Source organism: Aythya ferina (assembly GCF_964211825.1).
Source record: "Aythya ferina genome assembly, chromosome: 4".
NCBI lineage: Eukaryota > Metazoa > Chordata > Aves > Anseriformes > Anatidae > Aythya > Aythya ferina.
The window spans coordinates 49,542,659-49,569,727 of record NC_140300.1 but is presented as its reverse complement, the minus strand read 5'-3'; the positions used below and the strand labels follow the sequence as shown (position 1 = coordinate 49,569,727).

General features: G+C 39.5%; 3 protein-coding genes across 6 annotated transcripts in view; all 3 read right to left on the bottom strand.

Annotated features, from left to right (window-relative positions):
• Nucleotides 1–465, bottom strand: part of CPE (carboxypeptidase E) — a 55,725-nt gene extending 55,260 nt beyond the window's left edge. The window contains exon 1 of the mRNA XM_084518160.1: nucleotides 135–465. Within this exon, the coding sequence (XP_084374286.1) occupies nucleotides 135–411 (277 nt within the window). The 5' untranslated portion in view covers nucleotides 412–465. The remainder of the gene's footprint in view (nucleotides 1–134) is intronic.
• Nucleotides 466–8,035: 7,570 nt separating this feature from the next.
• MSMO1 (methylsterol monooxygenase 1) lies at nucleotides 8,036–15,561 on the bottom strand. Of its 2 annotated transcripts, none has more exons than XM_084518158.1 (6): nucleotides 15,421–15,561; nucleotides 14,688–14,997; nucleotides 13,481–13,629; nucleotides 12,416–12,542; nucleotides 10,514–10,668; nucleotides 8,036–8,989 (listed from the first exon to the last, which is right to left on the bottom strand). In XM_084518158.1, the coding sequence occupies exons 2-6, from the start codon at nucleotides 14,940–14,942 to the stop codon at nucleotides 8,785–8,787; spliced, it is 891 nt and encodes a 296-aa protein (XP_084374284.1). In that variant the 5' UTR covers nucleotides 14,943–14,997; nucleotides 15,421–15,561; the 3' UTR covers nucleotides 8,036–8,784. The 2 variants fall into 2 exon arrangements, with proteins under 2 accessions (XP_084374284.1, XP_084374285.1); XM_084518159.1 differs by having other exon boundaries at nucleotides 15,366–15,502.
• A 601-nt stretch (nucleotides 15,562–16,162) lies between these two features.
• The window catches only part of KLHL2 (kelch like family member 2), a 271,198-nt gene continuing 260,291 nt past the window's right edge, over nucleotides 16,163–27,069 (bottom strand). For all 3 annotated transcript variants that reach the window (XM_084518132.1, XM_084518130.1, XM_084518131.1), the window contains 8 exons: nucleotides 26,078–26,227; nucleotides 25,112–25,229; nucleotides 24,301–24,498; nucleotides 23,416–23,517; nucleotides 22,366–22,494; nucleotides 18,267–18,407; nucleotides 17,950–18,093; nucleotides 16,163–17,281 (listed from right to left, as the gene is read on the bottom strand). In XM_084518132.1, the coding sequence (XP_084374258.1) occupies nucleotides 17,253–17,281; nucleotides 17,950–18,093; nucleotides 18,267–18,407; nucleotides 22,366–22,494; nucleotides 23,416–23,517; nucleotides 24,301–24,498; nucleotides 25,112–25,229; nucleotides 26,078–26,227 (1,011 nt within the window). In that variant the 3' untranslated portion in view covers nucleotides 16,163–17,252. The remainder of the gene's footprint in view (nucleotides 17,282–17,949; nucleotides 18,094–18,266; nucleotides 18,408–22,365; nucleotides 22,495–23,415; nucleotides 23,518–24,300; nucleotides 24,499–25,111; nucleotides 25,230–26,077; nucleotides 26,228–27,069) is intronic.

Genomic DNA, 27,069 nt, shown 5'->3' with positions numbered 1-27,069 from the left:
CCCCAGAAGGGCGAGGGGACAACCGCAGGTGCCCCACTCAGGGTCCCGGCTCTGCCCCCCGGGGGTGGCAGCGCCCGAGGTCCGCGCCCCCCCGGCACAAAATGTCCCCGTGCCCCCGCCCGCCGCCGCCTCACCGGGCTCATGCTCGCCGGGCCGGTCGGACAGCTCGATGACCAGCAGCTCCCGGCCCTCGGCGCTGCGCCCCACCGTGTAGATCCTGCTGACGGCCGGGCACTGCAGCCACACGGCCACCAGCGCCTCCCGCAGCTCGGCGTAGCGGTGGTACTCGAAGGAGATGCCCTCCTCGGAGCTCAGCCGCCGCCGCCGGCTGGCGCCGCCCGCCCCCGTCGGCTCGGCCGCCAGGCAGGCAACGAGCAGCCCGCACAGAGCCAGCAGCAGCCGAGCCGCCATCCCCGCGCACACACACACACGCGTTCAGGCTCCCGCCGGCCCGGCAGGGAGTGAAGGACGGACGGACGGACAGACGGAGGGAGGGGCGGCGGGAGGAGCCGCGGCAGCCGCAGGAGGGGGCGGGCCGCCCAGCCCAGCCCAGCCCAGCCCAGCCCCGCCAGCACCTGCTGCTGCTGCCCGGGGGTGAAGGGGGGCTGTGTTTCTGCACCACGGGGCACGTCTGGGGGCAGTGAAGGCTCAGGGGGGTTACTGAGATCATGGAGGTGACTTTGGTGCACCGCAGAAAGCCACGGGTAAGGCACGACCTGGTGCTGGAGGCTGCTCACACGGAGAAGACAGCCTGGATTGCTCCATGGGGCTCTGGGGGAGCCGCTCGCAATAGAATCACAGGACCACAGAGCCATTAAGGTTGGAAAAGCCCTCCAGGATCATCTGGTCCAACCATCACCCTACCACCACTGTCACCCACTAAACCATGTCCCCAACCACCACGTCCACCCTTTCCTTGAACACCCCCAGGGACAGTGACTCCACCACCTCCCTGGGCAACCCATCCCAGTGCCTGGCTGCTCTTTCTGAGAAGAAATATCTCTTCATTTCCAAGCCGAACCTCTCCTGGTGCAACTTGAGGCCATTCCCTCTGGTCCTATCACTAGTTACCTGTGAGAACAGGCCAACCCCCAGTTCCCCACACTTTCCTTTCAGGTACTTATAAAGAGCCACCATCACCACATGCCACAGAGCTCCAATGCTGCAGGACAGCAGAAACCATCCATTTTTTTAACCTGCTTATACAAGTGTAGGCGTTTAGACTACATCAAAACTGCCCCAAAACAACAACCCATAAAAGAAAAATGCTAAAGAGCAATTTCCATAGCAGATTTGTTTTTAAAGGACACAAAGCCTTACTTGAAAATTTTCAGAGGTTCAAAATACTGAAGAGTTGAAAATCACACATCAAGCCCATCTCTAAAAAGAGAACCTCATCCCCAGTTTGACACCTCTTTTATCCCCACCTTCTAACTTAAAAGGGTGAGGCTGTGTAACATCCTTTTCCACTGAATCCATTCGCAGGCAGTTTTGGTAATAATCCTTTTTGACTCTATGGATATTATCCTGAATTACGGGTTGTCTAGTTCCAACCAAGATGATAATGGAAATAATATTTCTAGGAGAACATCTGCGTGGCCACTTGGCGATACCAGCTTGGAAACTCATCCTGCATCTGAAACTCACACCTAAAAATGCAATTACAATATATAAATACTTGTATATCTAAATGTGTATATTCATATGCACTCAGTATGTTTCATTGCCCTGACTGTCAGCCCTGGGTTTTTCGATGTGTATCTTCCTAGCGAGAACCAAAAATCACCTCACCCAGTCCTTACCATCTTTCAAAGCCACCATGTTCAACTTCCCTGCCCTGTTTAATTCCAGGAGCACAACTGTGCACAAAAACACCTTCTGAGCAGTCCTTGGAGCCTTCAGCTCTCCTTTCTTACTGCTGGAAAACTGTGCGAGATGCCCATCATACCATATCGTGTTAGCGCTGGGTTTGTGACAACACAAATTCAAGCTCGCTTTAAGCGTTTTGCGGGATTTGGATGTAGAGACAACCCAGTATGTTGTTTCCTCACTCCACAATCTGTCTAGATCTAGAATCACTGAAAGCCATCCCTCTGACTTTCTCCTCCCAAGCAGCACAAGTTGCCTTACAAATTTGTTTTTGACTTCAGGCCACTTTAAAATTACATGCAAATGTGCAACACCCTCAGAGCTTCAAGATGAATTGCAAATACAGGTAGCTGACAGAGCCTTCAAAAGATTTATATTCTTTATCTGTTTTGTGGGCTACGTACACTGCAGGCTAAATATTCTTTTCTCTGCCACTTTCCTTTATGCCTTATACATAAACAAATCTGCTGATGCTGTGCTTTTAGACTTACAGTGTCATTTCCTGGAGAACTTTCTGATCAGTCAAACAGAACTTAGTGCAGCGTAGCAACTCTCACTGGCTTCCCTTTGGATTTGTTCCCCCAAAATGCAATGTCAGTAAAAGACAGGAGTGGGCTCAGAAATCAGCTTTTTCTTCTAATCTATTCAAGCAGTGAATTCTACTACATCAAATTAGTATCATGACTAGACCTGAATGGGTTTACATTAATTTCCACGTTTGGTAACATTTCCCCTTCAAAAAACAAACAAACAAATCAGAGAATGAGTACTTATAAAAACACATGCACATATACTTCTTTTGTAGAACAGGGCATCATATTTTATGAAATGTCATTTTGAGTTCACATGCAGAATTGAGTAGGAGGAATAAATTGATGTCTTCCACTCTATCCAACGTGTCCCCCCCACACACACATATTTTCCAGTTCAGAGACAATAAGCATCTTCACAGCCAATAGCCAAATTTATTTGTAGCGTGGAAAAAGGTTTTGCGCTTGCTTTAGTCTTAGAGGAATACTCTAACCACAAAGGCATTCCCAGGCTGTACTCATAACCAGGCTCGTGGGGCTGGCCTTGGTAAGTTACTAATACTCTTTAGAGCAGGGAACAGATCTCAAGGGCTCCCTGTCCAGAAAATCAGCAGATTTCAAATCAGTTTTACTTCTCCTTTATGTCTGTATATGACACTGAATAGTAGATTATATTTCATTAACAGATGCAGCCTAAATAATTTGGTAATGGTGAAAAAACTTCATTGCTATATATACATATATCTGTATATAGACATATCCATCCTTTCTTTTGGCTAAAACAAATTGGTGAATGTGATTCAGATTTTCAGGTATTTTTGACTTGCCTGAATAAGTTCTCTTCAGCAAATCATGACTCACCAGCAAGTATATAAATAAATGGTGTTAAAAATCTCCTCATGCTCACAGAGTTCTACTTACAAGACTTCAGCAACTGTGCTTTATTTCTGTGGCAACGTGCGAAGTCTGAGGCAATGATTTTATTTTCTAAACCCAAAATAGAACCCGAAAGCTGTGTACAGATTTTAAAATACACTAGGAATAGCAGAAATCCTAAAAACACCCTAAGATGGAGATCAGATGCTTACATTCTTAATAACAATGCTGTTAATAATGATTTTGTGGAAATACTCAGTATCTGGTTTATATTTGGACAGAAGTAAGAAGGTGCGTGAGGAAGACTCTTTTCTAGCATACAACAAAGTGAGTAGGATGCACATAACATGTAAGGGAGAAGCATGTTTGGAGTGAGACCGAATCACTAGCTGGTCTTTGATGAGTTCTTTCTTAGATGAGTTGCCTAATACTCAGTTATATCACATTCTGGATTCTTGGAAAAAGAAAGACTCATTAGAGTATTAACACTGAACAGCTATTCAGAAAGAACAGCTATAGGACATGTATGTCCTAAAAGATCAAGACAAATAACGAAAAGCTGCCAAGAGTTTCAATGGATCAAGACAATAATGATAGGAATAGAACAGTTCCAATCAATTTAAAAAAGGTTTCAGTCTTGATTACCAGGCAAATAGGTAGGGATAACTGAAGATGTAGAAGCTTTTATAAAACCTGTTTGGCAGCTGGCTGTACATACATATAGCTGACAGCGCTGGTCACTTGAAGGTATGCCTTCAAGGCAGCAGCTTTTATTACCAACCTCCAAATGTCTTCTACAACTCAGCTCTTCTATCTGCAAAACAGGGCTGAGAAATGGGACGTCATGGCTTCTGCAGTACTTTAAGAACAGGCTTAATACAAGGCAGGTCAACACAGATGTAAACACACATAAAAAGAATTTTTAAAAATCCAAATGTAGGAGCTACAGAGAAGGAATAAAATCACCTCCAAGTTATGTATTCCAAGACTGATGACTGACTCATTAACTGTCTCCACCTGTTAGGTGACTCACCCATTCTACTGAAACTCAGCCCTATCAGTTATTTAAGAGCTTACCATGCTTGCTGGGGCATGGAGTTGAACGCGCTATACGTGTAACAATTCTGGGCTGAGCCTTTTTATAAGCCACGACTTGAATTTCATACAAAACGGATCTGACACATACGTAGGGATACCTACACCACTGTCCAATTACTGCCCCATTTCGAATCACAGCAACAGCCTGCTTCTGGGATAATGCTAGGTTTTGACCACTGAAGTCCTGAGCTGTCTCTGATAGATCAGAGCTGTGCTGCCAAACACTCATACAGAGAACCTACCATGCAGCATCGTTTCAAGGGTACTCAGAACTGGCTGACAGCTTTGATTAAAAAAAAAAAAAAAAAAAAAAAAAGTGGTGAGTCATTATCTAATGGAGTGTTCTTCCACAGGGACCAGAATTTCAAGTCTGGGGTCTAATTTATTCAGTGGTTACATAAATATGAATCAGAAATGGTGAAATTTACAGATGGCCAAGGTCAGCAGAACAGTGACTAAGGATACAGCAGTGCTGGAAAGTGATTTAAATTACCTGGTAAGTCAAGCCTATTTAAATGAGCAATATTTCAGCACAGCAATTAGCAAATTACACTTCAGAACAAGAGATACAGAACACAGTTAGAGCACCCTGGCAAATGGTATTGGTAGGAGCACACAGAGATCACAACAGATGGGTAACTCACCTGCATTTTCCAGCACAGCGCTGTGGAATAGCTAATTTTATCTCTGAATGTTTCGACAGAAGCCCAGTGGTTGAGAGGAAGGATGCAATTATACCATCACGGTGGTATTAGTGAGAATTGAACCACCACCAGAACTGAGAGTCAAATTGGAAACAAGGTGTGGAAAACTCAGAGACAAAGCCACAGAAGAGAGGTGAGCAATAAAGGAAATGTCTTGCTGAGGACATGATGTAACTTGGTTAGTTAATGAGAATACAATTGAAAAGCAATTTGATAATTGTGTTCATCACCCTCGAGGACAGAAAATCAAGAGCCAATGGCAAGAAGTTGTCTCTTTCCTGGGCCTGCCAGTTACAGGCTTCAGTGGCTAAGGTTTACCAGTAGGCTAAAACTGACAGGGAAAGAGGCAGCACAAATGGGACACATATTTGGAGACAGTTATAATAGTAACTAATAACTATATTATATCTAATAACTATAATCTAATATCTAATAACTATAATAGTAACTAATAACTATAATAACAACTAATAACTATAGTTAGCAATAAATAGCTGTAGCCAACCTGGAGATTTCACTGATACCATTTTTCAATATAAATTAGTGTTGAAAATCTATAAATATATCACTATTTTCTTTTAAATCATCTTGATTTAAAAGTCAGTGGTCATTAATTATAAACCAGGTGAGGAAAATAAAGTCTAACATTTACAAATATCGTACCTTATGGCAAGCTGTGCTGTAGCATAATGCAAGCTACCTTACTCCCATCAGCAGCAAACAGAGTTACTTCATTGTTGTGCAGTCCTAATCTTAACAGATCCTTCTCTCCAAGTATCCAAAAACCAAGCATTTACTTCTCATCACTCTCACAGAATTCAATTATTTATCACAGCTCGGAGGACGGTATGAGCTGTTACTTCTCACGGATAAGCCTTACTTAAACCAAGCTGGACTTCCAGGAAAAGATCAGGTTTTGAAAAATGTTGCTACCCTGCTTATTCTCCTTTGCTATCACTTTTAAGAGTTAAATCTGTCTCCTTGCTAAAGAGGATAAAGGAGACAACAGATTGTGTAAGGCTTTGTCAAGCCTTGTGAAGAGCCAAAAACTGTTCCCTGTATGTTGCTTCATTATTTTTTTTTTCCTACTGCACAAACTGTTAGTTTTCAGAACTGCACATACTAGTCTCCCACACTACATATGCAGGGGGAAAAAAAAAAAATCAGCAAATTCTTATTAAATAAAGGCCTACACCCTCAAATATTTAATTACCTAACACCATTCTTGATAATGCACAGAAGATAAATAAGTTCATTTACTGGTGAGCATCATGTTCAGTACTAAATACAAGAAAGGTTCTGCATATGAAAAGGTGTGGTGCTAAAGGGAGAATGCAAGCCTATTTGAGTCCTGCAGCAAAACACACCCGTGGTTTTTGAGTGCAAATTCCTGTGTTGAGAGAGGTCCAGTAAGCACATTTTTTCCAAGTTGTTTTTTTTTTTTTTTAAACACAAGTTGCATAGTTCTCTAGGAATTCGTTAAAGAGAACCCAAGTAATCATATGCTTAAAATAATCCAAAACATAACCTATCAATGGGTATCAGAGAAAAATAGGAATCCCACTCACAAAAAAAAAAAACAAAACAAACAAAACCAAGACATACACTGGCCAAACCTAAAGAGACTGTGTAAGTACTGTTACTGATGCTTTCATTACACTTGGAACTTTTTGAGGAATGTAATTTACAACTTCAGTTATCACAAAATTTTTACTGCTGTGATTGATCTGTCCAACAGCTGATGAGACAAGCTTTTACAAGCAACTTTACCAGAGTATTTAAGCAACTGGCTAATAGTCATACATGGTGTGACAGCGTACGTACAGGCACAGACCAATGGGCTAAGAATCAATGAATAGATTCACGTACACAAGGAAAATCTGAAGCACTGAGAGCTCCTTGTATTTTTAGGGTAAGAGTTCAATACAGTAAGGCTAAGCATAGCTGCAGCTGCAGGATGAGAGTGGGAGTCGACAAAGGGGATAAAGGCAGTCTTTGAAACCAGATTAAAGAGGTTGCTTCCACCAAGGAGAGTTCAGGCTGGTAGTGCATATGGATTCAGGAAGTCTTAGGTCTGTGCTAAAAACTGAACAATACTGGGTTTTCAACTTTCACTCACCTGCCATGGCCAAGTATTTTTGCTTCCTTTCAGAAGAAAGGGGAGAAAGGGAGAACACCGTATCTCAGCAGGGACAAAGACAGAAGTAAAAGGTTGCATGTTTTTTAGTAAAACGTTCCACAGAACAACACCCAGAAGAATAATCTGAACTACTCCTACACCTCAAGTATTATTTCAATCACTGTTTGAATGTCATTAACTTTTCTATTTTTTTGTTAGAAGCCTGATCTGATCTGCATTTCTATAGTTTTAACAAACTTCACAGGATTACAGAGGACTGTATGTGAAGCAGCATCAAGATTCAGGTGGTCTCGAGCATGGAAAAAAGCCTGCAAGCATCTCTGAAGAAATTATAGAGTAAATTAAATGACATTTGAAGTCTGAAAAGCATCTGACATTAAAATACAAAGTGCAAGATGTTTATAAGGCTTTAAACTCTTCTTAAATGCTTCCATGGTTGTTTCCTGTGCAACAGACATGTTTAGAGATTAGATTCAACAATATTAGAATACTGTTTCTATTACAACTTGAGTAGTAGATGTTAAGATACTGGTTTGTGAAAGCTATAGCTTAAGTTGAAAATGCACTTGTCCCAGAAGTTGTGGCTACACTGAATAGGTCCAAGTATTCAAGTCCCTCAAAACACAAACCAGCAGAACTTACAAGATGTTCTGTTTCCATTTCTTATTGCTGTCTCTGTGCAAGTTCCACCTGTAAACTACCTGTAGACTACGATAGAAATAATGCTTCCTTATTAGAGAGATCAACAAAGTAAAACACTATATCCTACATGTTCTTTGCCACAGTTTTGTATTAACATGAAAAGTATAATACACGTATCAAACCAAACCACATTTATTTCATCAGTCACAAGTGCAAATATAGCAACAAGTCAGTTCAGCAAATTACAACACAGAAAAGAATGTAATGTAAATGCTAAGTACACTGACAGAGCAACTTCCGAGAGCAGCAAAAACAGTTTGTTCAAATAAAAACTTCTATTCTCTTTATTTGTAATCTGAAAAAAACAGTAAGTCTACATCAGAAATGTCCGCTAACTCACGTTTTTATAGGTATTCTCGTATATACAGTTCGCATTATCCAGTGTGCAAACGGCCTGTCCAAGCTTCTTATTAACAGATGTTTTGGTTTAAAGCAAATTGGACCCAATATTTAAATAATATAGTGCTGATACCAGTAAATGTTCTATTTGATATTACAAATTTAAGTATCTATATTTTAAAAAATTAAGTTCAATTTTAGAGTACACGTACAGTTCTACCTGGAACCAAAGTGGCCAACGTTAAAGATAAAACTGAATAATTTTTGCAGAAAAAAATGGACAGACATGAGTCATTTCAGTTTTTTTTGCATCTTCTTTAAATCTATAGTTAAAATATATGCAGTACTTACATATAAAATAGAAAGCATTCCCATTAGGAAGATACTGCAGTTTAATTAGCTTTTTTTCCCTACCACTTAGTAGCCAAGGAACATGATTTCTGCTTAATACCCGATCGCTATTTTGCTTTAAAGAAAAGCAAAAGTTGACTACCAGTATTAGCATCAGGATTTTTACACTGGATTTTTAGTTGGCCTTCTTCCTCATGAGCTGCTGCTTCTTCTCTTTTTCTTTATAGGCAATGTATTGAGAGTCTGTGCCAAAGAGTCTGTCCCACCACGTGAAGGTTGAAGCATAATTGCCAATAAAGTTCATGTGATGGAAATCATGAAAACGGGCCCCAGCATAGAAAGGCACCAAATGAAGAGGGTTCAGTGGAACATCATAGCCACTATGGAGGGGAGAAGGAAAAAAAAAAAAAAAAAAAAAAAAGCAATTATAGTAAGGATTTTTTCCAGATCTAAACTACATAATATAGACACCAGCTTGTCCTTTCTCTAATATCAAAGAACTTTCATTTTATAAAGTCCTAAAGCAATCACGTGAACACTAGCTCAACAGGAAAACAAAATCCCCTCTTCTCTTAGGCAAATGCTTCTGTTAACTATCCCACAACAGCTTTGGCACTCAGTGACCTTTTTAGCTCATCTTTCTAAGCAACACAAAAAATTTAACCAAGACACCTAGGAGATCAGAGTGACTGAATTCCTGCTGGCTTAGTGAATTTAACTGGCTCAAGAGTGATGTTAGGAAGGCAGAACAAGAATCAAAATCTTAGCGACAGCAAGCTATAAACACCAATCAGCTCATCTGCTCAACAGCAGCTCAAATCATGTACAGTTGTAGTATTCCTGCTCTTAATCATTTTCTGCTTACTGCAAGTTGTTCAAGTGTTTAAAAACTCAAAATACAGAATTAAAAGATTATTAAAACCAGAAGAGTTTAATTTACAGGGATTTCAGGTCTTGCTTAGGAGTAATGGAAAGCATCTTACTACCACCTAGTGGGGAGAGCACGAGGCAATCTGTTATAAACACCTCATACGGACAACGAACCTAATTGTCAAAGACTCATACTTTGCACAAATTACTTCAGTATGTCACAACATACACTTCTCACTCTATGAGTGAGAAAATCCTAAAATGGCAATGATTTGTACAGTGAGCCAGTTATTAGCTCATGTTCCACAAAAACACTTGACACAGCTTACAATACGACGCTATAAGCTTCATAATGTATTTACAAGGTCAAGTGTGATGCTAACATTTCAAAAGTGAACTCTTTCCTCTGGGACACAAAAAAGAAAAGGTCATTCATTTGCGGATTAACCCAACTAAGCCTTCTTGTGTTTGCATTACCATTTTGGAGCCAAATTTGAAATAAGTCAGTTTTACTACAGAAATAAGCAGTCTTACCCTTCACATCTACCATAAAGAAATAAATAAAAGGAGTTTTTTTGTTTTCCTTTGTTTTGTTGTTTTTGTTTGTTTGTTTGTTTGTTTTTGTTTTTGTTTTTTTTTTTTTACTTGTAAGATGGTCAGTTGTATAGCCTAAAGTTTCTCTCATCCAGAGACAAAGCACTAAAAATCTCTTGGCTGGAGCATCATGTTCTGTAATTGATTTCTGACATTCTAATATGCCTAAGATCAACCATACACCAAACATCTAGAACTAGACAGCCTGAGACACCTAGCTCCTGAAACCCTCCTCAGGATGATCTAACTAATGGTCTATAGTACTCTTTTAATCAACGAGATTTGCAGACAATACTACCTCAAAAATAGAAGACCGTATAACTGTTCAGACTGTTATTTTGTGTACAATGCATAAAAGCATTTCAGTACAAAACAAACAGTAAAGCTTAAAAGAGACATGGGGAAAAGTAAAACTATTAAAAAAGCAATGAGGATTTCACCTGTGTACATCAATGGTTTCCATCAAGCGGCATATTACCCATGCCCAGAGAAGAATCACATGGTTGCAGAAAACAACAATTCCAATGAAGAAGCCAGTTCCGAGGATAAGCGTTTCCAGAGGATGTGCATATTCTGCTTGCATTCCAAAAGGAGACTACAAAACAATAACAGACAGGAAAACTGTCATCATCTTCCATTTTCTACACCCCCAAATCAGGATCACCACTCTGTGGTACTCTCCCCTCCCCATTACCCATCCCACAGGACTCCAGAAGGAACAGCAGAATTATACTGTGGGAAAAGGAAATGGTCTGATTGAGCATGGGCCTTAACCCAAGTGTTCAGCTCCTTGTTGGCAAACCAGGAGAGCAGTATTCCAATGTAATGACTGTGATTCCAATGGTAGCAATTCCAACCACTTCACTATTACAGTCAAAAGCTTTTGTTTAGGCTTATCATGACCCCAGGCCGAAGAAAGAGTTATTTCAGGAATATTGAAGTGTTTGGCAAGCTCCCATCAGCTATGCTATGCATCCAGTCTTGGAAGCAGAACAAAGCAGAAGGAAGCCAAAATACTCTCAGCATCAGGATTCGCTTGGAAAGGTATTTAAAATATAAAAATTATATTATATATATATATATAAAAAATCTCTTTTAAATAAATTCCTATCATAGAAAATGTTATGAAATCTAAAAAACTTTTCTTATATATACACACCAGTCATTCCTATATTTGGTTTACCAGGAAAGAAATTCCACAGAGAGTTTTCAGCAGCGGAACAGATATAGAAATATAATAATTAAAAAACAAAAAAAAAGTCAAACTTACACCTTCAACATTAGGTTATTGGAAGAAAAAAATAATAAAGTCCACAATGTGGCTTAAGGATGGTTTAGAAGTAATCAGCTTTTATTTATCAGGGAAAGTTTTTTAGTGAAACAGCCATTAGCCTACAGATCACTTCTGTGGGAACTGCTGGACACACAAGAACACCAGCCAGAAACTGCTCCTGCTAGAAACCTGAGGGGCTGCCAAGAGAGAGAGAACAGTAGCTGCTGCTGCAGACATACATACACGGATGTGTCTGCTTGCACAAATCCATACCGAGCTTCTTTATTATGAGCAACCCATACAAAGCGTCCCAGACACAGCAGCCTGCAATTTACCTCAGGCACGGTATAGCTGATATGCTGAAACACAGCTCTGGGCAAACAGCAGCACTGAGCCCAGTGGTCCAGAAACAGTGCCACCAAAACAGTGAGGTATTAACTACACCGTGTAAGCTCAGCACAGTGCCACCTCCAGTCAAGCACGGCTCATTACCTTGTGCTCACTGTCAGCTTCAATGCCGGTAAATGCAGAACCACCCAAATACCTCTGTGCTGGGAGCACTGTGTTCTCAATGCATCATCACACGACTAACCATACTGCTTCCAGAGCAACGATCCTCCCCCAGATCAAGTGCGCTGCCCAGGTGATGCGGGCACCCAGGCAGTGCAGGAGCAGCGTGTGTGGACAGCATTCTGAGGGTTGCTGCGCCCTGGATGATGCCCAAGGGGTGGAGAACTGACAAACAAAGCCAGAAACCTACCATCTCCTCCTCCCCTAACAAACAGGCTTATAATAGGTTTTTAAAAGCTTGCTTTCCCCCAGCTCAACAGATAGGATTCAACTTCAGTAAGAACTGAGTGCACCCTATTGTTCTCATAAATGAAATAATATCACAGGAGGTGATTTCAGAAACAAAATGGATGACTGTTTTGACAAAGAGCTCAGGAAAAGACATCAATCTCCCTGTCAGAAGGATGTAAAACCCTTAAGTCTGCAACATAAACCCTTTAAACAAACTGTATAAATCTGCATATACTAAAAACAATTAAAAAAATCAAGGAATACGTACTACAAACTCATGATGAACCTTATGGATGTACTTGTATATTCTCTTGTGATGCAACAATCTGTGCAGGAAGTAGTGCCAGGCGTCCTCAATCACTGCACATCCGAAACACTGGGCAAGCAGAACGTACCTTCAAAAAATAGAGAGGTATTAGCTGATACATACTAGCAGAGAGGTATTAGCTGATACATACTAGCAGAGAGGTATTAGCTGATACATACTAGCAGAGAGGTATTAGCTGATACATACTAGCAGAGAGGTATTAGCTGATACATACTAGCAGATGCACAGTCTTGAAACATGAAACAGTTTAAACACTAATAGGGGTAAGAAACATTTATGCATGTTACTGACTAACAGTGCATTGATGCTACCTTTTTATATAAAAATACACGTTAGTCCTCTCACCTATCAGCTCATCTGTTGGCATGCTGGAGCTAACATGCAGCATAGCAAGCTGCCATTTCACTATTACACACATGGTCGGTAACAAAACTCCATGGTGTGTAGGTAATACCTAGATATAGAAACCATATTTTCTGTCTGGTGTAGACAGCTGATAACTCTAAAATGATTATAAAGAACTACTACAGGGGGGAAGGAGGGTATAACTTTTTTTTTTCTTTTCTTAAGTATCGAAACAGTATAGGACAAAAAAAGAGGAATGTGGAACAGGTTCCTCGCCCTGGAAGATTACACTGCTGCTATGAAATAAAACAGCATGGGGGGAAAGAAACACTGAGGAGGAATCACTGAGAATCAAAAAAAAAAAAAAAAAAAAAAGGCTAGATTAAGAAGTCGAACATTTACACCAAGCCATTATAAACCTTTCTTTGCTTCCATAAACTCCCCCCTAATTTCCTTTCCTCTCCAAACACCAGAACAATTTGGGGCCACTTAAAAAAAATCTACTAAGCTGTACAGCAGATAAGCCTGTGGAGTGATTAGCAAACACAGTTTGTTAGCCAAAAAAGTTGTGTTATCATCATGAACTTTATCACACAGTATTTGTTAAATATATAACTGTACTCCCCACTCAGCATGAATATAAGTGAAATATCCACCTACCATCTAGGCATTTGTTCCCATTCATATGGAATGTTAAAATACTCTGTGAAGTAATAGGTGCCACAAATTAGAGGAAGTTGAATGAAGAAGTGATTGAAGAGGAGCGTTTTGAAACACTTCCACTGTTTTTCCCATGTTTCTGGTTTATCCTAAAACAGAAAACAATCATTTGTGTTAGGCACCTTTAATGTGTATAGCTGAACTGCTGCAAAAATTACTTCAGAGGCAGTTTCATTTCACCTTAACAGGTGAGTAGCAGGTCCTTCATAACACAGATAATACAAATTACATGGGATTACATTCAGATTCAAAGGCTCTCATTTTTCTAAGCAAACTTTTTGTAAAAAGTGTCTACTACCAGAAGCTGTCTTTGCCAGTCACCTCAAATTATTTTTGTTAGTTCAATATTTGTAATTAGCTAGAACATTTCAGATTCAAAAATTTAACACAAATATACATTAACTTTTCTTCTTCACGCCACAGAACTTATTTCCATAGCTTAAAGAATACAAAGATGAGTTGAAGACAAAAGTTTGTGAAGAAATACCCTGACATGAAAAAAGAGTTTTTGCAGGGAGACCTTTTACCAAGTATCACAGTAATTTCAGGAACGGATATTATTTCCTCTCCAATTAATATTAAAAAGAACCTGGGGAAGACAATCACCTTTAGATGCCAGATGCGCCTTTGCTTCTCATTAATAAGCAAAACCCAATTAAGAGCGTGCAGTCTGTTCTAGACTTTCTCCATCATTAAAACATTTCCAAGTCACAAACATGCGCTCTGACATGTTTCAAAAGGCACACTTGTTAGCAAATAAGCACAACACACAACTCCTTTAAAATTCTAAGTCTCGTCTCTACCAACAGATATTACAATCCCACTGTACCTTCCCCTGTTGAATTTGCTTGGGGAAAATTTGACTGGGTTACCACACAGACTGACATACCCTGTTCTCTCTACACCACCACAATGGACAGGTCACCCTCCCTAAAAAATATAAAAATAAAAAAAAAACTTTGCTTCTCCGAATCTCCTTATGTTCATCTCCTCACAAACAGTGCAATTTTTTGTCTCTCACTTCCAGGTTGCCCATAGTGATAGAGACAAACGTGTTCATACAAACTGGAAGCTAACTGCAGCCTATGCCCTACTTCACACACTCCACGAGAAATCAGGCAACGCGAAAACCACGGCCCTGCCTCACCTGTTGGATTTTATACTTCTGCATGTACGGTATAAACTGAAAGACAAATCCGGGCACGCAGAGCAAGAAGTACGAAGCCTCGTGAACTATGAGCGACCCCCAGGTGGCGATCTGGAACTTGGTGTAGTTGTCCAGCATGTAGTTCCACGCATTCTTGAAGGGCTGCTGCAGGGGGTTGTCGGGCAGGAAGGAGTCGATGTACTCCACCGCCAGGTAGGCAGAGTTGAGGATGTTCACGCTGTCGTTCGCTGCCATTGCTCAGGCACAGACCATCACAGTCGCCCTGCCCCCGCAGCTCTCGGCGAGCAACCTGCCAATTTGGAGGGGAGAGGCGCAGAGAGCGGTGAACCCCAGGGCAAAGCATTACCCGTTGATTACGGGTTAATCAACCGGGGGTGAGCGCGGGGAGGGGAGGGCAGGTTTGGGAGGCGACTGCCCCTCAGATTTCGGGATTTGAGCAAGGATGAGGGACGATCGGCGTTGTCGTCACCCACGATTAACCAAGCGCTGTACCACAGCGGCGAGGAGAGCTCCAGACCGGGCTCACAAATGCCGCTATTCCCGGTCACCCCAGGCCGCAGGCAGGGGGCTCCCTGACACCCACCCACCCCAGCCGGGTCCCCTCATGCGATGCCCGGCGCCCGGCCCCCTCCGCCGCCCACCCGCGGCCCCGCTCACCCGCAGCGGGACTCGAACCCGCGTGCCTCGGCCCTGCAGCCCCCCGGCCCCTCACCTGGGCGCCGCCGGCAGCAATAACAAGCGCCGCGCCCGCCGGCTCCTCAAGCGCGCCCGCCCATTGGCCGCGGCGTAACCGCCGGCGCGGCGCCCATTGGCTGGCCGGCGGCGGCGGCGGAGAGTCAGGCGTGAGGAGGGCCGGGACGCGGCCGCCGAACGCGGGCAGCGATTGGCTGGAGGCGTGGAGTGAGGATAGTGAGACCGCGGCGCGCGGCCAATGAGGCGGGGGGGACGACGGGTGACGTCAACGACGTGATGGGGAGGAGACGGGGCCCGCTGCTGCGCAGAGGCGGGAGGGGCGGGGCGGGATAGGCCACGCCCCCTTTTGGACAAGGCCACGCCCCCTGTGTAATGGCGCCTGGGGAGGCAGCGCCGGGGGAGGCTGAGGGGAGGCTGCGGGCACGGGCGGGGCTGGGAGCCGGCCCCGCGCCCCGCGGAGCAATGCAGGGGCGGAGGCTGCGCCACAGCCCCCGGGCGTAGGCGAGCAGCCGCTGGGCTCGTGCCTCAGCTGGCTCAGCCATCAGCCGGGTGGCACTGCGCACGTAGCGCCTCCTCCACAGGAGCTGACACGGGCCCGAAAGGGGCAAAACGTGGCAAAAACACAGCGTGCAGCACCAAGCAGCACCACACGCTAATGCCCCGCGATCCGCTCCGGTCACAGTGGTCTCCCCAGACCTCTCGTGGGGGAGAGCCGAGTGGTTGTGAGGCTCGTGGGGACAAAGAAAGCTTGAAGCAAAGTGTTGGCATTAGGAAACAAAATACAAATTTTTATTCGAAGAAAATATCTCGGATGTGACAATAACTTTGGTCATGGTAAAAGGAGGCCATCCAGGAACGAATCAAAGTCAGCTGCTCTGAAGAGCGTGGCCACATAACAGTATATGCAGATAGTAGGTAACAGAAGCTAAGGTTACACGCATAAATAGACCTTAGTACCATGCAAGTTTCAACTTAATTTCATACATTATAAATTTTCAGTTATTTTCATGCCAAATTGCCTTTTGCATAAAAAGTTAAGAAAAGTTACATTTAAATGTGACCAAAATTGAACAGAAAAAAAAAATCGTAAGTACGACAACATTTTATTAAAAAGATCTTGAAATTACACCTGTTCAAGAATCAATAAGCCATCTCTGATCTCCTTCAGTGGGAATTAGTAGTGTTAAGCATTGTTAAATATCAAAAAATACAACTCTGTTTTACAACATAGTACCGGCATATTCAAAGTACTCTGCCAAATTTTAAATAATAAAATCAGGTTTTGAAGAACTTCAATAGAAAGCAACTTATGCTCACACATACATATGCACGTATTATAATTATGTAACAAAAGGTTTATAAAAGGAAACAAGTTTACCCCATGCCAGCTTGAATTACTGAGGTGGGATTTGATACCTAGTATGAAGACTGACGGTTCATTTCTTTAAATACATTTATTAGTCTCTGGAAAAAATAAGACAAAAATTTACTTTCACCAGAATACACACCATTCTTCACCGACGATCTGTTTCTCAGTCATGACTGACACAAGTCAGTCCTTATGAAAGTGGCTTTTGTGTTTGAAGACCTTGCAATAAAAAAAAAAAAAAATGGTCCACTAGACTTCAGAAAATTCAATCAGCTCCTGTTCAACCGCAGAATAATCCTACGCATTGCTTCTACCTAGAGTAATCTTCATCATCCGTCATCTGTAATTGTAGACAGTCACGTCTTCCACTGTGACTCAAGGTGCAGCTACAAGTAGAGAAGTGCTTAGATACTCAGTCACTTCAAATACACTTGTTGAAGACTGCTTCTAGTGCATAATCAAGTTGAAAATCCCTTTACTGATCATAATGGTTTGTCAATAACTGTAACACCTAGAGTGAAGAAAAAATAAGACATAAATCTTTAGGTAGTATTTTCATTGGAAAAAAAAAAAGTCAATTATATGCTGCAACTAGCATAGCATTGAAAAACAGCACATTGGCATCAAGTTTTCATATTTTCCATCATTTATCTGACAGCAAGTTGTCTGAATCAGTGCAGCATTTTTGAAAGTTTCTATGATTTGAAAAAAAAAAAAAAAAAAAATCAGCCATTGCTCAACTCTACTTACACTTACAGTTAATATATCTTTTACATGAATAACTCATGTGAGAGACTGCAGTTATTAAAGATTCCTGAAACAACCCTCATTTTTCTAAATAGCAAATCCCCACACAGAACTTCAGAATTGGACTCCCACAGAGTAAGACACAGTTGCAAAGCTCTTGTTTTAAGAAAAAAACTGGTCACACTACATTCTTCTTTCTGACTCATCACTTACGTGCTAAATCCCTCTTGAATACAGTTTAATACCTTTTTCATTTTAGTGAATAGTTATTTGAATTCAAAATTCAAAATGAACCAGCAGATTCTTCATACCCATTCTAGTATCTTAGATTTTATTTTAGACAGTAGTTGGTTTGAAGATTTTGCCAAATATCGCAGCTACTCTTCAACATATTGTAAAAAGCCCATTTAAAGAACAAAGATTGTACATTACCTGCATAGCTCCTTCCCGTGCTCATACAAGATGATACAACTGTCCATTTATCAGTTGTTGGATTATAATATTCCACTGTTGATAAATTACAGGAACCATCATCTCCTCCAACTACATACAAGAGACCATTTACAGCACAAACACCTAAAGAAGACAAGAAACCAATTGTGAAAATTAATATTTGGTTTGTTCCCTTCATTGAATCATATTTCTATGCTGTGACATCATCAAAGCAGCAGAAATCCATTTAAAGGAAAAGGAACGTGCCATTCACACCAAATTATACCACTGGTATTTGAAGTAGTTGTTGTGTATACCTGCATTCCTTCTGCACATGTTCATATCTGCAACCTGCTTCCATGTACTGGTGACAGGATCAAACACTTCCACGCTTTTTCTTACCAAAGGACCATCATGACCACCTACTGCATACAATAAGTTGTTTAACACACCAACACCTGTAAATAAACAGTAGGACTCAAAATTAACTGGAGTATGGTTTGACTGATACAAAGAAGAAACAACAAATACATCCTCTAACATAAATCCCTCATCCAACATCAGGAACTATTTCAGAAGACATTTGAGAGAGGAAACATTAAAGCAAAGGACAGCAACTAAAGCAAGACACTGATAAAAATGTCCTGCATGCCCAATACAGTTGTAGCATACAATGACCAGAGCTGTTCTGCAACACAACATTTAGAAAACTTTGGACAAATAAATAAATAAATAAACAAATGTGCAGGAAAATTAGGACTGTTGAAATTTAGGACTAATTAGAAGTGACAGTAAATGACACAGTATGCTTGGGCAGCATATGGCAATTTGACAATATGATAAAGCATAAGTGAATTTTTAGAAAATAAGAGCTATACACTATGGAGGATAAAAACTGAATGCATAGACATTAAACAATAGGATTGTTTCCACTGAACTGCTGGAATACCTTATAAACACATATGAAACATATGTCAGTATTTTGGCATTAGAACTTGTGAGGAATGGACCACAAAGAGAATTAAATATTGCTATTATGAAAGCACACTGAAAAGTACATGTCCATATTTAAGATTATGAAACTCAAAGCATGAGACACAGATTTGTTAATCAGTTCTTAGAGGGCTCCATGGAAAGGGCACAAGTTACAATGTCTATTAAAAAGGAAAGGAAACAGCAAATATGAATAAAAAAAGATCAGTTAAGACTTTCTGAGAAAAAAAAAAATACTGGGTTTAAAAAAAGTGTTCTGAGATCTTAAAGGCCAGGTGAAACATCTCTGAAAATATAACACTTAGACTGTGTTTACAGGCCATTCCTATATGGAAAGAGAAATGATTCCTGATGAAGTAAGAAAATTATGTTTTCTTACTAAAAGGAATGGTTTCAATAATTAGAAGAAAAGGGGAAGTGAACATGGAAGAATTAATTGGTACTACAAATCTGAAAAATAGCTTCTTAATATGACACTGATTTATAAATCACGCTATCTAAAGCTTCATCAGTGACATTCACTAGTGATATTTCCCTGTATCCATCCCAGTTAATTTAATTCCTCTGTGATTGCTATTATTTCTAGCTATCATGTCACAGAACAGTTTGACAGCTTTTCTTTCTCCCACTCTGATCTCACTTTATTCGACAGGATAATACAACATTCATCTTTTGTAGCATTAAACATTACAGAGATAGAAAGATAGCTTCGATTTTTAGTTTAAATGTGTGATGCGATATAGATCAAGTAGCTAAGTAAAAGAATGTGCTTCATTGTTATTTTTCCTCCCCATCTGTTTTTTGGGTTTTTGTATGTGTGTGTTTTTTTTTTTTTTCTTTTTTCCCTGTATAATTACTGGCCTTCCTATTTAGTGTATATAGTTTTCCTTCTGCTACATTGCCATTTTTTATTTAGCAGTTCCTTATTTTTAGTAACATTCTTCATTTCTTGGTTTCTTCATTCTCTCTTAATCCTACACCTGGGTTCCAAGTCCTACCTTATTTATTGCTCCTTCTGTCCGTACCTTGTTGTTGCTGTCTGAGTTCTGCTCTGTTCCTTTTCTTTCCTGTCCATTTTTTAGCCTTAGCTGTCTAATTCCTCCCAAATGGCCTATATCTGGATCTGAGGTTCCTCATCCCAGTGTGTTCCTATAAACAGACCTGTCCCCACACTGATCAACTGAGATGCAATTGGTACTAAAGAGTAACTTGGGGTTAACCTTTGAAGTTGCTTTTGAAAGAAGATGAAGCAGGAGGAACAGAAGAGATGGGTGTAAGTTCCTGGAGATGACCAGAGATCCATAGATTTAATGCAGGAAACAAAATTATCTTTAGCTGGTCCAACAGCAGGACTGCTGCCAGGTGAAACAGTCCTAGTGTTTTGAGATATCTGGTTGCTACAGCCAAGCTCAATCAACAGTCATGATTTTCACATTACCACCCCCTCCTCCCCCAAGTACAAATAAAATTTTCCATGTATTTAGCAGAGTGGCACTCTGAACATTGATTCTTTTCCTCAGTTATATGAATATGAAATAACTGACTAGATTTACCTTTTTCCTCTCTGTCTCTTTTTTAAACAGCAACAGAGCTGAGTAAACAACCAAGGTCCTGAACTGTAGGGCAAGTAAATGGGGGAGAGCAGCAGAAAGATCCCTGTAGTTATTGCATCTAAGGCACTACATTTTAGGCTTGTAGAATTAACATCAAAAAAAACAAAGTCAAATATCTAGACCTTTTTTTTTCCTTTTTTTTAAAGAGAGAGAAAACAGGGTTGCTGGCAAATTGCAAAATGAACCTTTGTCAGAACCAACCAACACTATTTGTCTTTACAATGATTCAAGTAATTTGCCCGTTTTATGTAAACATTTTCCTCAAAACTTGCCAATATTAGACAACTGCCTTACTGAAACCCTGGCTGTTTTTTAATCCAGCATTTATTAACAAGATAAACAAACTGAACTAGAAGTTTCAAAAGACAACCATGTTTTATTAAGATGCACTATATTGTGCTTCCTTTATTAATGGGATGTTTTGCATTTAAAAACAATCAAAATGTTAATTTTTAGCAATGAGACCTATCAGCTTGCTGATTTTGCAAGGATGTTAACTGAAATATCACCACCTAAGTATTTTCATTTTAGTAATGATGTTAATACTGTCATGTAAAACCTACTGAAATAATTTGGACTGACTTTAAACATTACTGCACAGATTAAAAACTATTCAGAGTTGATAAATAAAGAATAATGGGAGGCATTATTATAATGTAAAGCTGGGACAGCTATCAATCATGTACAGAGTGTACTGGAAGTTCCTCCAGTTTTATTTGTAGCAACATCTCTTTCAATTTTGAAGTACATTAACACAATCTGGTGATATTTGAAAGGTGTTGCTAAAAAGCACCACTGAGTACTTGGCAAAAAAAGCGATCTAAACAATTGAAAAAAATAAGTGTAGAAAAATATTACAATGCAACATGACTTGAAAAAGTTCATGTGAATGCATCTAGAGAAATAAATTCAGCAAGCTGAAAAAACCTGAAATACGAAAAGACAAATAGAGGACAGTGAACAGTAAATGCGACTTGAATCCCTAATAGATAATGAAAATGCTAACGTTGATTTGGAGCTCTGGAAACAACATTTCATTAAACAAGAGCAGAACATCACAGGCACTTTTGATGTCTCTGAAGAGAAATATGCATACTCATAATCCCAAGAGGGAAAAATATATAAAAATAAAGAAGGGATTTTTAAGATTATAAAGAAATAAATGGATATACCTTGGCTAAACGATAAGGAAGGATAACATGTAGTAGCCTATACATATCCAAAGGATGTAAACATCAGGTGATGAGAAGAATTACTGAAGATGAAACAAAGGGTACATAAGTGGAAGTAATAAGATGAAACCAGTAATACAAACTTAAGAATGAACAAGGACAAAATTTCCTGCAGTGAATCAGAATGCAAAACAAGTCCTCCAAGGAGATGGAAATCTAGTCACAATTCACATGTAAAGTCCACTACTAGAAAAATCAGACCTATACTGGCAAAGAGACATCTTTGAAGACATGATATTTTCTCATCCTGAACATCCAGATTTTGATAGTTCAGTATTTAGCAGATACTACATTGTTACAATCCATGCATGGTCATTTATAAGTTAACAACATCAGAAGGTATGGGAAGAAAAGGAATATTGAAAGAATGGGAAAGCAAGGAAAGATATCTACTATCAGCAAACTGAATCTTACTCTGTAGGAAGTTTTGTATTTATAACCTACAGTATATCAGCCATTTAAGGCTAGCACATTCCATTAAGCATCAGACTTTAGCTTACCTTTTACATTTTTACATAAATTTTAAAACCACAAATCTGTTTCACTTTTACTATGATCGCCGAGTCTTGTTCACCCACCTGCTCCACTCCGTCTAGTGCTCATTTCTGCAACATAGTTCCACTCATTTGTATTGGCATCATAGCATTCGACTGAACTAAGGCACTGACGTGATGCCCCATCGTAGCCCCCAACAGCATACAGTTTACCTAGAAGGGGAACCAACAGAAATCTGCAAATTTCTAACGCACACAGACTACTGTCACACATGCAGAGGGGAAATCATTGTTCTCTGAATTAGCTACTACTCGGTATTTGTCATCAATCAGTTATAGTGAGATTGTATTTTTGTTAGTTGTTTAGGATAGCACTCTATGGTTCTTGTCATTTTTAGGAGGCAAGAGGCAGCCTGTACCTTGCAAAAGCCAAGTGAGTCAAAAGATTTTGAATTGCCTAGCTGAAATGCAAAGGTACTTCTTTCTGTTTATAATTTAGTTGTTGTCCAAAGTCAAACTAATTCAAGTATGTCCAACATTGGAAGTTCACTGATAGGCTTCCTAGAAACGTCAAAAAATTTCCCATGAAAATTATCTGTACAGTTTGCATTTTCAGATGAGAAACAGCAGTGGTTCCTATGCAGTTAAAAAATACAACAGACCTAAAAATATTTCAGGACCTATTAGCCAGCCCATGCCTGCATTGTGCAAGTGATATCCAAGCTATTCACAACTAAGTTGCCCTTGAAAGTCAGCAGTTTTCGTGGCACTGTCCTTGACGTTGTTCTAGCATGTAACCAGCAAAGTCAGCCACAGATAACATAACTGACAACAGCACAGTGCTACATCACTATCAGGCTCTCTAGCTCTGCTGACATGCATACATGGTTAGCACACTTTTTGTCAGTTGGCCTCTGACACACCTGACGCACAGTTCAAGCTCTGGAAAAAGATAAAGCACCTGTGCTAAAAGCTTGACAAAACAAAATAGAATGATATGTATTTCTCCTACTATTTGAATGTCGAGGTTGAGTAGAAACCTAAATCTGAAGTACATTTTCTAAAATGGGGAAAGACAATAAGGTAAAGGATTGCATTTCTCTTCCTCCTTTTTAATGTAATTTGTCAACTTACCTCCAACAACACCTACTCCAACACTACTTCTTCTTGTGTTCATTGGAGCTACATGAAACCACTCATTAGTCTTTAAGTTGTAAACTTCGACTGACGATAAACCTATGAAAACAATATAACATTACTTGCTCCACAAATCTAGATGCAATGTACTGTCTACCTTCCAAAAAATTCATCATATCTGTAAATTCAAATTTTTTAGTTTTAAGAACTGTTAATTACTATGCAGAAGGCATAACATCTATCCTTTAGATAGTCAAATACAATCATACAGTCATCATAGTCCTGGTGTCTGAAAATGGGCAAATTAGTAAAAGCTTTTATGGTACTCTGAAAATATTCTCTCTTCTTTTTTTTTTCCTTTTTTTTTTTTTTTTTATTTTTTTTATTTTTTTAACTAAGTCACAACGCTCTCTCATACATGCATATGCTCATCAGTAATAGTTATTAAGGAAAAGGGTCATCTCTGCACAAAGGTTTAGTGCATCTGTGTATGTACATCTTCCCACAGTTTAAAGAACACTGTTCATAATCCTGTTTACACCATGTGAAAACAGAGAATCATACTTCATATGCAAACAGGACAAAAAAGACCAGAAAATTTTTCTGCTCACATGTTGCTTGAGGTAGGAACTTGGACTACTGAAAGGGAACTTGCCGAAGATTCACCAGTCATGATGCCTGATGCCTGAAGTCTTAGATTGGAGAAAACAGCCCACTGTTCAGTACTGCGTGGAAGGATATGACAACTAAGGCATGTTCCACACCACAAGGTGCTAGGCTACCCTCATGCTTGGTTTTCTCACTGCTAAGAGTCATTCAAATTTGATACAATTATTTTAACAGTAATGAAAAGTAATAGGCAGCGTATGAAGGCCGAAATACCTGTACTCCCATCAAATCCTCCCACAGCATAAAGAAGTCCATTTAATACAGCTGCTCCCAGTGTGCTTCTCCTGTCTTGCATATTAGCAACACTTGTCCACTGGTCCTTCACCGGATCATAGGAATCTACTGTGCGAACTCTCAAAGAACCATTGAAACCACCAACAGCATAAACCATGCCTCCCATGTACACCATTCCTAGAGAAGGAGAATGGTGAGGACAGTTGAGCATTTTTTTCTTTTTGTCAATTATTTTATTCCGTACTATCTTAATCTTGCAGGTACCTGACACGATTTACAGTACTCACTACACAGGCTTTTGACAGTGTCATAAAGCCACACTCCCTTCAGATTAAGTACTACAAGTTCAGGTGGTTTTTTTGTTACTAATGTCTCATACTCCTGAAAACCATGCTTGCAGAATTTCTTCTTGATTAGGTATCTCAGCTATTTTAAGATTTTCACATTTTTAATATCAGGTGGTCACTTCTTCACATTCTTCATCTAATTTAATAATAAGGTATTTTAATAATAAAATTGCTCATTATTATAACACATTGATATTTTAGTACTTTTATCCCCTGTATCTATGGCAGGTAAAGAAGCAGTTTACTATAGATTACAGACTGAAACACAAATTAAGATCAAGTTTACAAACCTGTATAGATCCAGACTAGCAAATCTGTAATTTTAATTTGCAGGATGATCACTGAAGTCAAAACTTAGCCCTTGTCAAATAAATATCTTAATTAATGTTCTAAAGAACATGGGATGCTTTATATTGACGCCTTAATTCTGAAGCATTATGTACCTGCTCTACATCTTCTGGAAGGCAACTCGGCCACCTGATGCCAGCGTTCTTCTTTAAAATCATAGCATTCGACACTGCGAATCGCCTTTGGTGCCTGTCCTCCAACTACCATCATCAACTGAAAGGGAGATGATATTTGTTAATTATTTCCATATGTATGAGAGCACCTGAAAGATCAGAAGTTTTAAAAAGGAAAGGATGGTTCTTCTAAATAAGCAAGTTGAGTCTTGCAAAGTAGGCAACTCATTTTTTATTTTTTATTTTTATACAAGCAATTTGAAATTATTGTGTCTAGAGGAAATATTTGAGGTAGGAAAGCAGGAAGCAAGTAGAGGCTAGACAGACCTCCCATGAATGACGCAGATTATGCTATATCTTCGCATCCTAGTATGACTGCAGATATGAGAATTCACTATCTATGATATTCAATGTGAATATGCATCACAATATGTGAAAATCCATCACAATGGATTTGTGAATCCATTGTATGAATGTGAAAATCCATCACAGAACAGCCTTCTTTGGTTCCGTTGAGGTAAATGTGTTAAATCTGCTGAATGAAGTCTCTTAGTCCATTATTATAGTTGCCATAATACTACAACAAAACTTCTTGATCACTAGAAAGAAGACATTTGTTTTCTTCTAAAACGAAGAAAAGATCATACTTGGCTAATGAAATGAAATGAAATTAAATAAAATAAAATAAAAAAATAAAATAAAAAAAATAAATAAAACAAAATAAAATAAAATAAAATAAAACAAAATAAAACAAAACAAAACAAAACAAAATAAAATAAAATGCCACAACTCAGAAGCATCCATGATTTATTTTTTTTTTTAATGTTTTTGTGACAAATAATTCTGATATGGGAATTTTTACTGAAATAAGTGATGGTAATGCTGTCATCAAATCTGTTGAAGTAGAGTTTAAAGAAATAAGTACATTGGAAAAAGTAAGTGTCTTACTTTTGGAAGGCTAGCAGGCGTTCTCAATTTTGTTCGAGTGCTTTTCATCAATGCTCGTTGCTCAGTTGGCAGCAAGTGATACTTCATAGCTTCAATGAGGTAATCTTTACAAGCGCTGCTGTTCTTAACCAGTATTTCCTCTTCAACTCTCTGTTTGTTAACAGAAGTTTAACAAGGTCTGAGCATGTTAAGAAGTAAAACACAAATCACAATCTGAAGTGTAATAAAGCCTTTATCACAGGAACAAATACATATCACTGAATTTTTAGAATGTAGTTTAACCACATTTAAACATGATTTTATGTGATGACAATATGCAGTCAAGAAATCAGGAGATGTAGACTCTCTTAATTAGTATGTGGAAGAAACAGTGTTAGACAACAATGAGACTGCTCACAATCAGACATGTTTCATGACTTTTCAAATACAAGACTGTACGGAACACTTGCAGGTAGGAGTGGAGGAGAGATTTTAACAAACCACTCCACAACAAAAGAGTGGAAGAAATTCATATCACAAAGATAGATTTCTAAAACTAAACACCTACCAACCATTCGATGCTAATGGTGAGCTGATTTTTTTATCTTAAATATTTGATCTAACACCAAAATAGTCAAAATGATGTCACAGAACTTTAAAAATAAAAATAAATAACAACCATTATATCTGAACCAGGTAAAGAAATGTTTACGCTGTCATTTAAGTCCTAACCAACTTAATAGATACAATTCTGAAATTTAAGTGTTGGATCAAACATCATGATTGGACCAGATGATCCTGAACGTCTTTTCCAACCTTAATGATTCAATCCAATGATCATATTACAAATGAAATGTAACTTGACCTCAGCAAATTAGATCATCCAAATTACTAGTGTGCCATGACAAGGAGTCACCCGAACAAATTACATACATATGGCCTCCCCTGTTTGGCAATTCCCCGTTTGACTGTAAGAGTGCATGTGCACGCACATGTAGTGGTGGTTTCTTGTT

Excerpts from the sequence above, each read along its gene's own strand:
- MSMO1 (XM_084518158.1), bottom strand. The coding sequence starts at position 14,942 with ATGGCAGCGAACGACAGCGTGAACATCCTCAACTCTGCCTACCTGGCG. Across the intron at positions 13,630-14,687 it reads AGAAGTATAAAATCCAACAG|GATAAACCAGAAACATGGGA; the intron begins GTGAGGCAGGGC and ends TTTCTGTTTTAG. Across the intron at positions 12,543-13,480 it reads TGGGAACAAATGCCTAGATG|GTACGTTCTGCTTGCCCAGT; the intron begins GTAGGTGGATAT and ends TATTTTTTGAAG.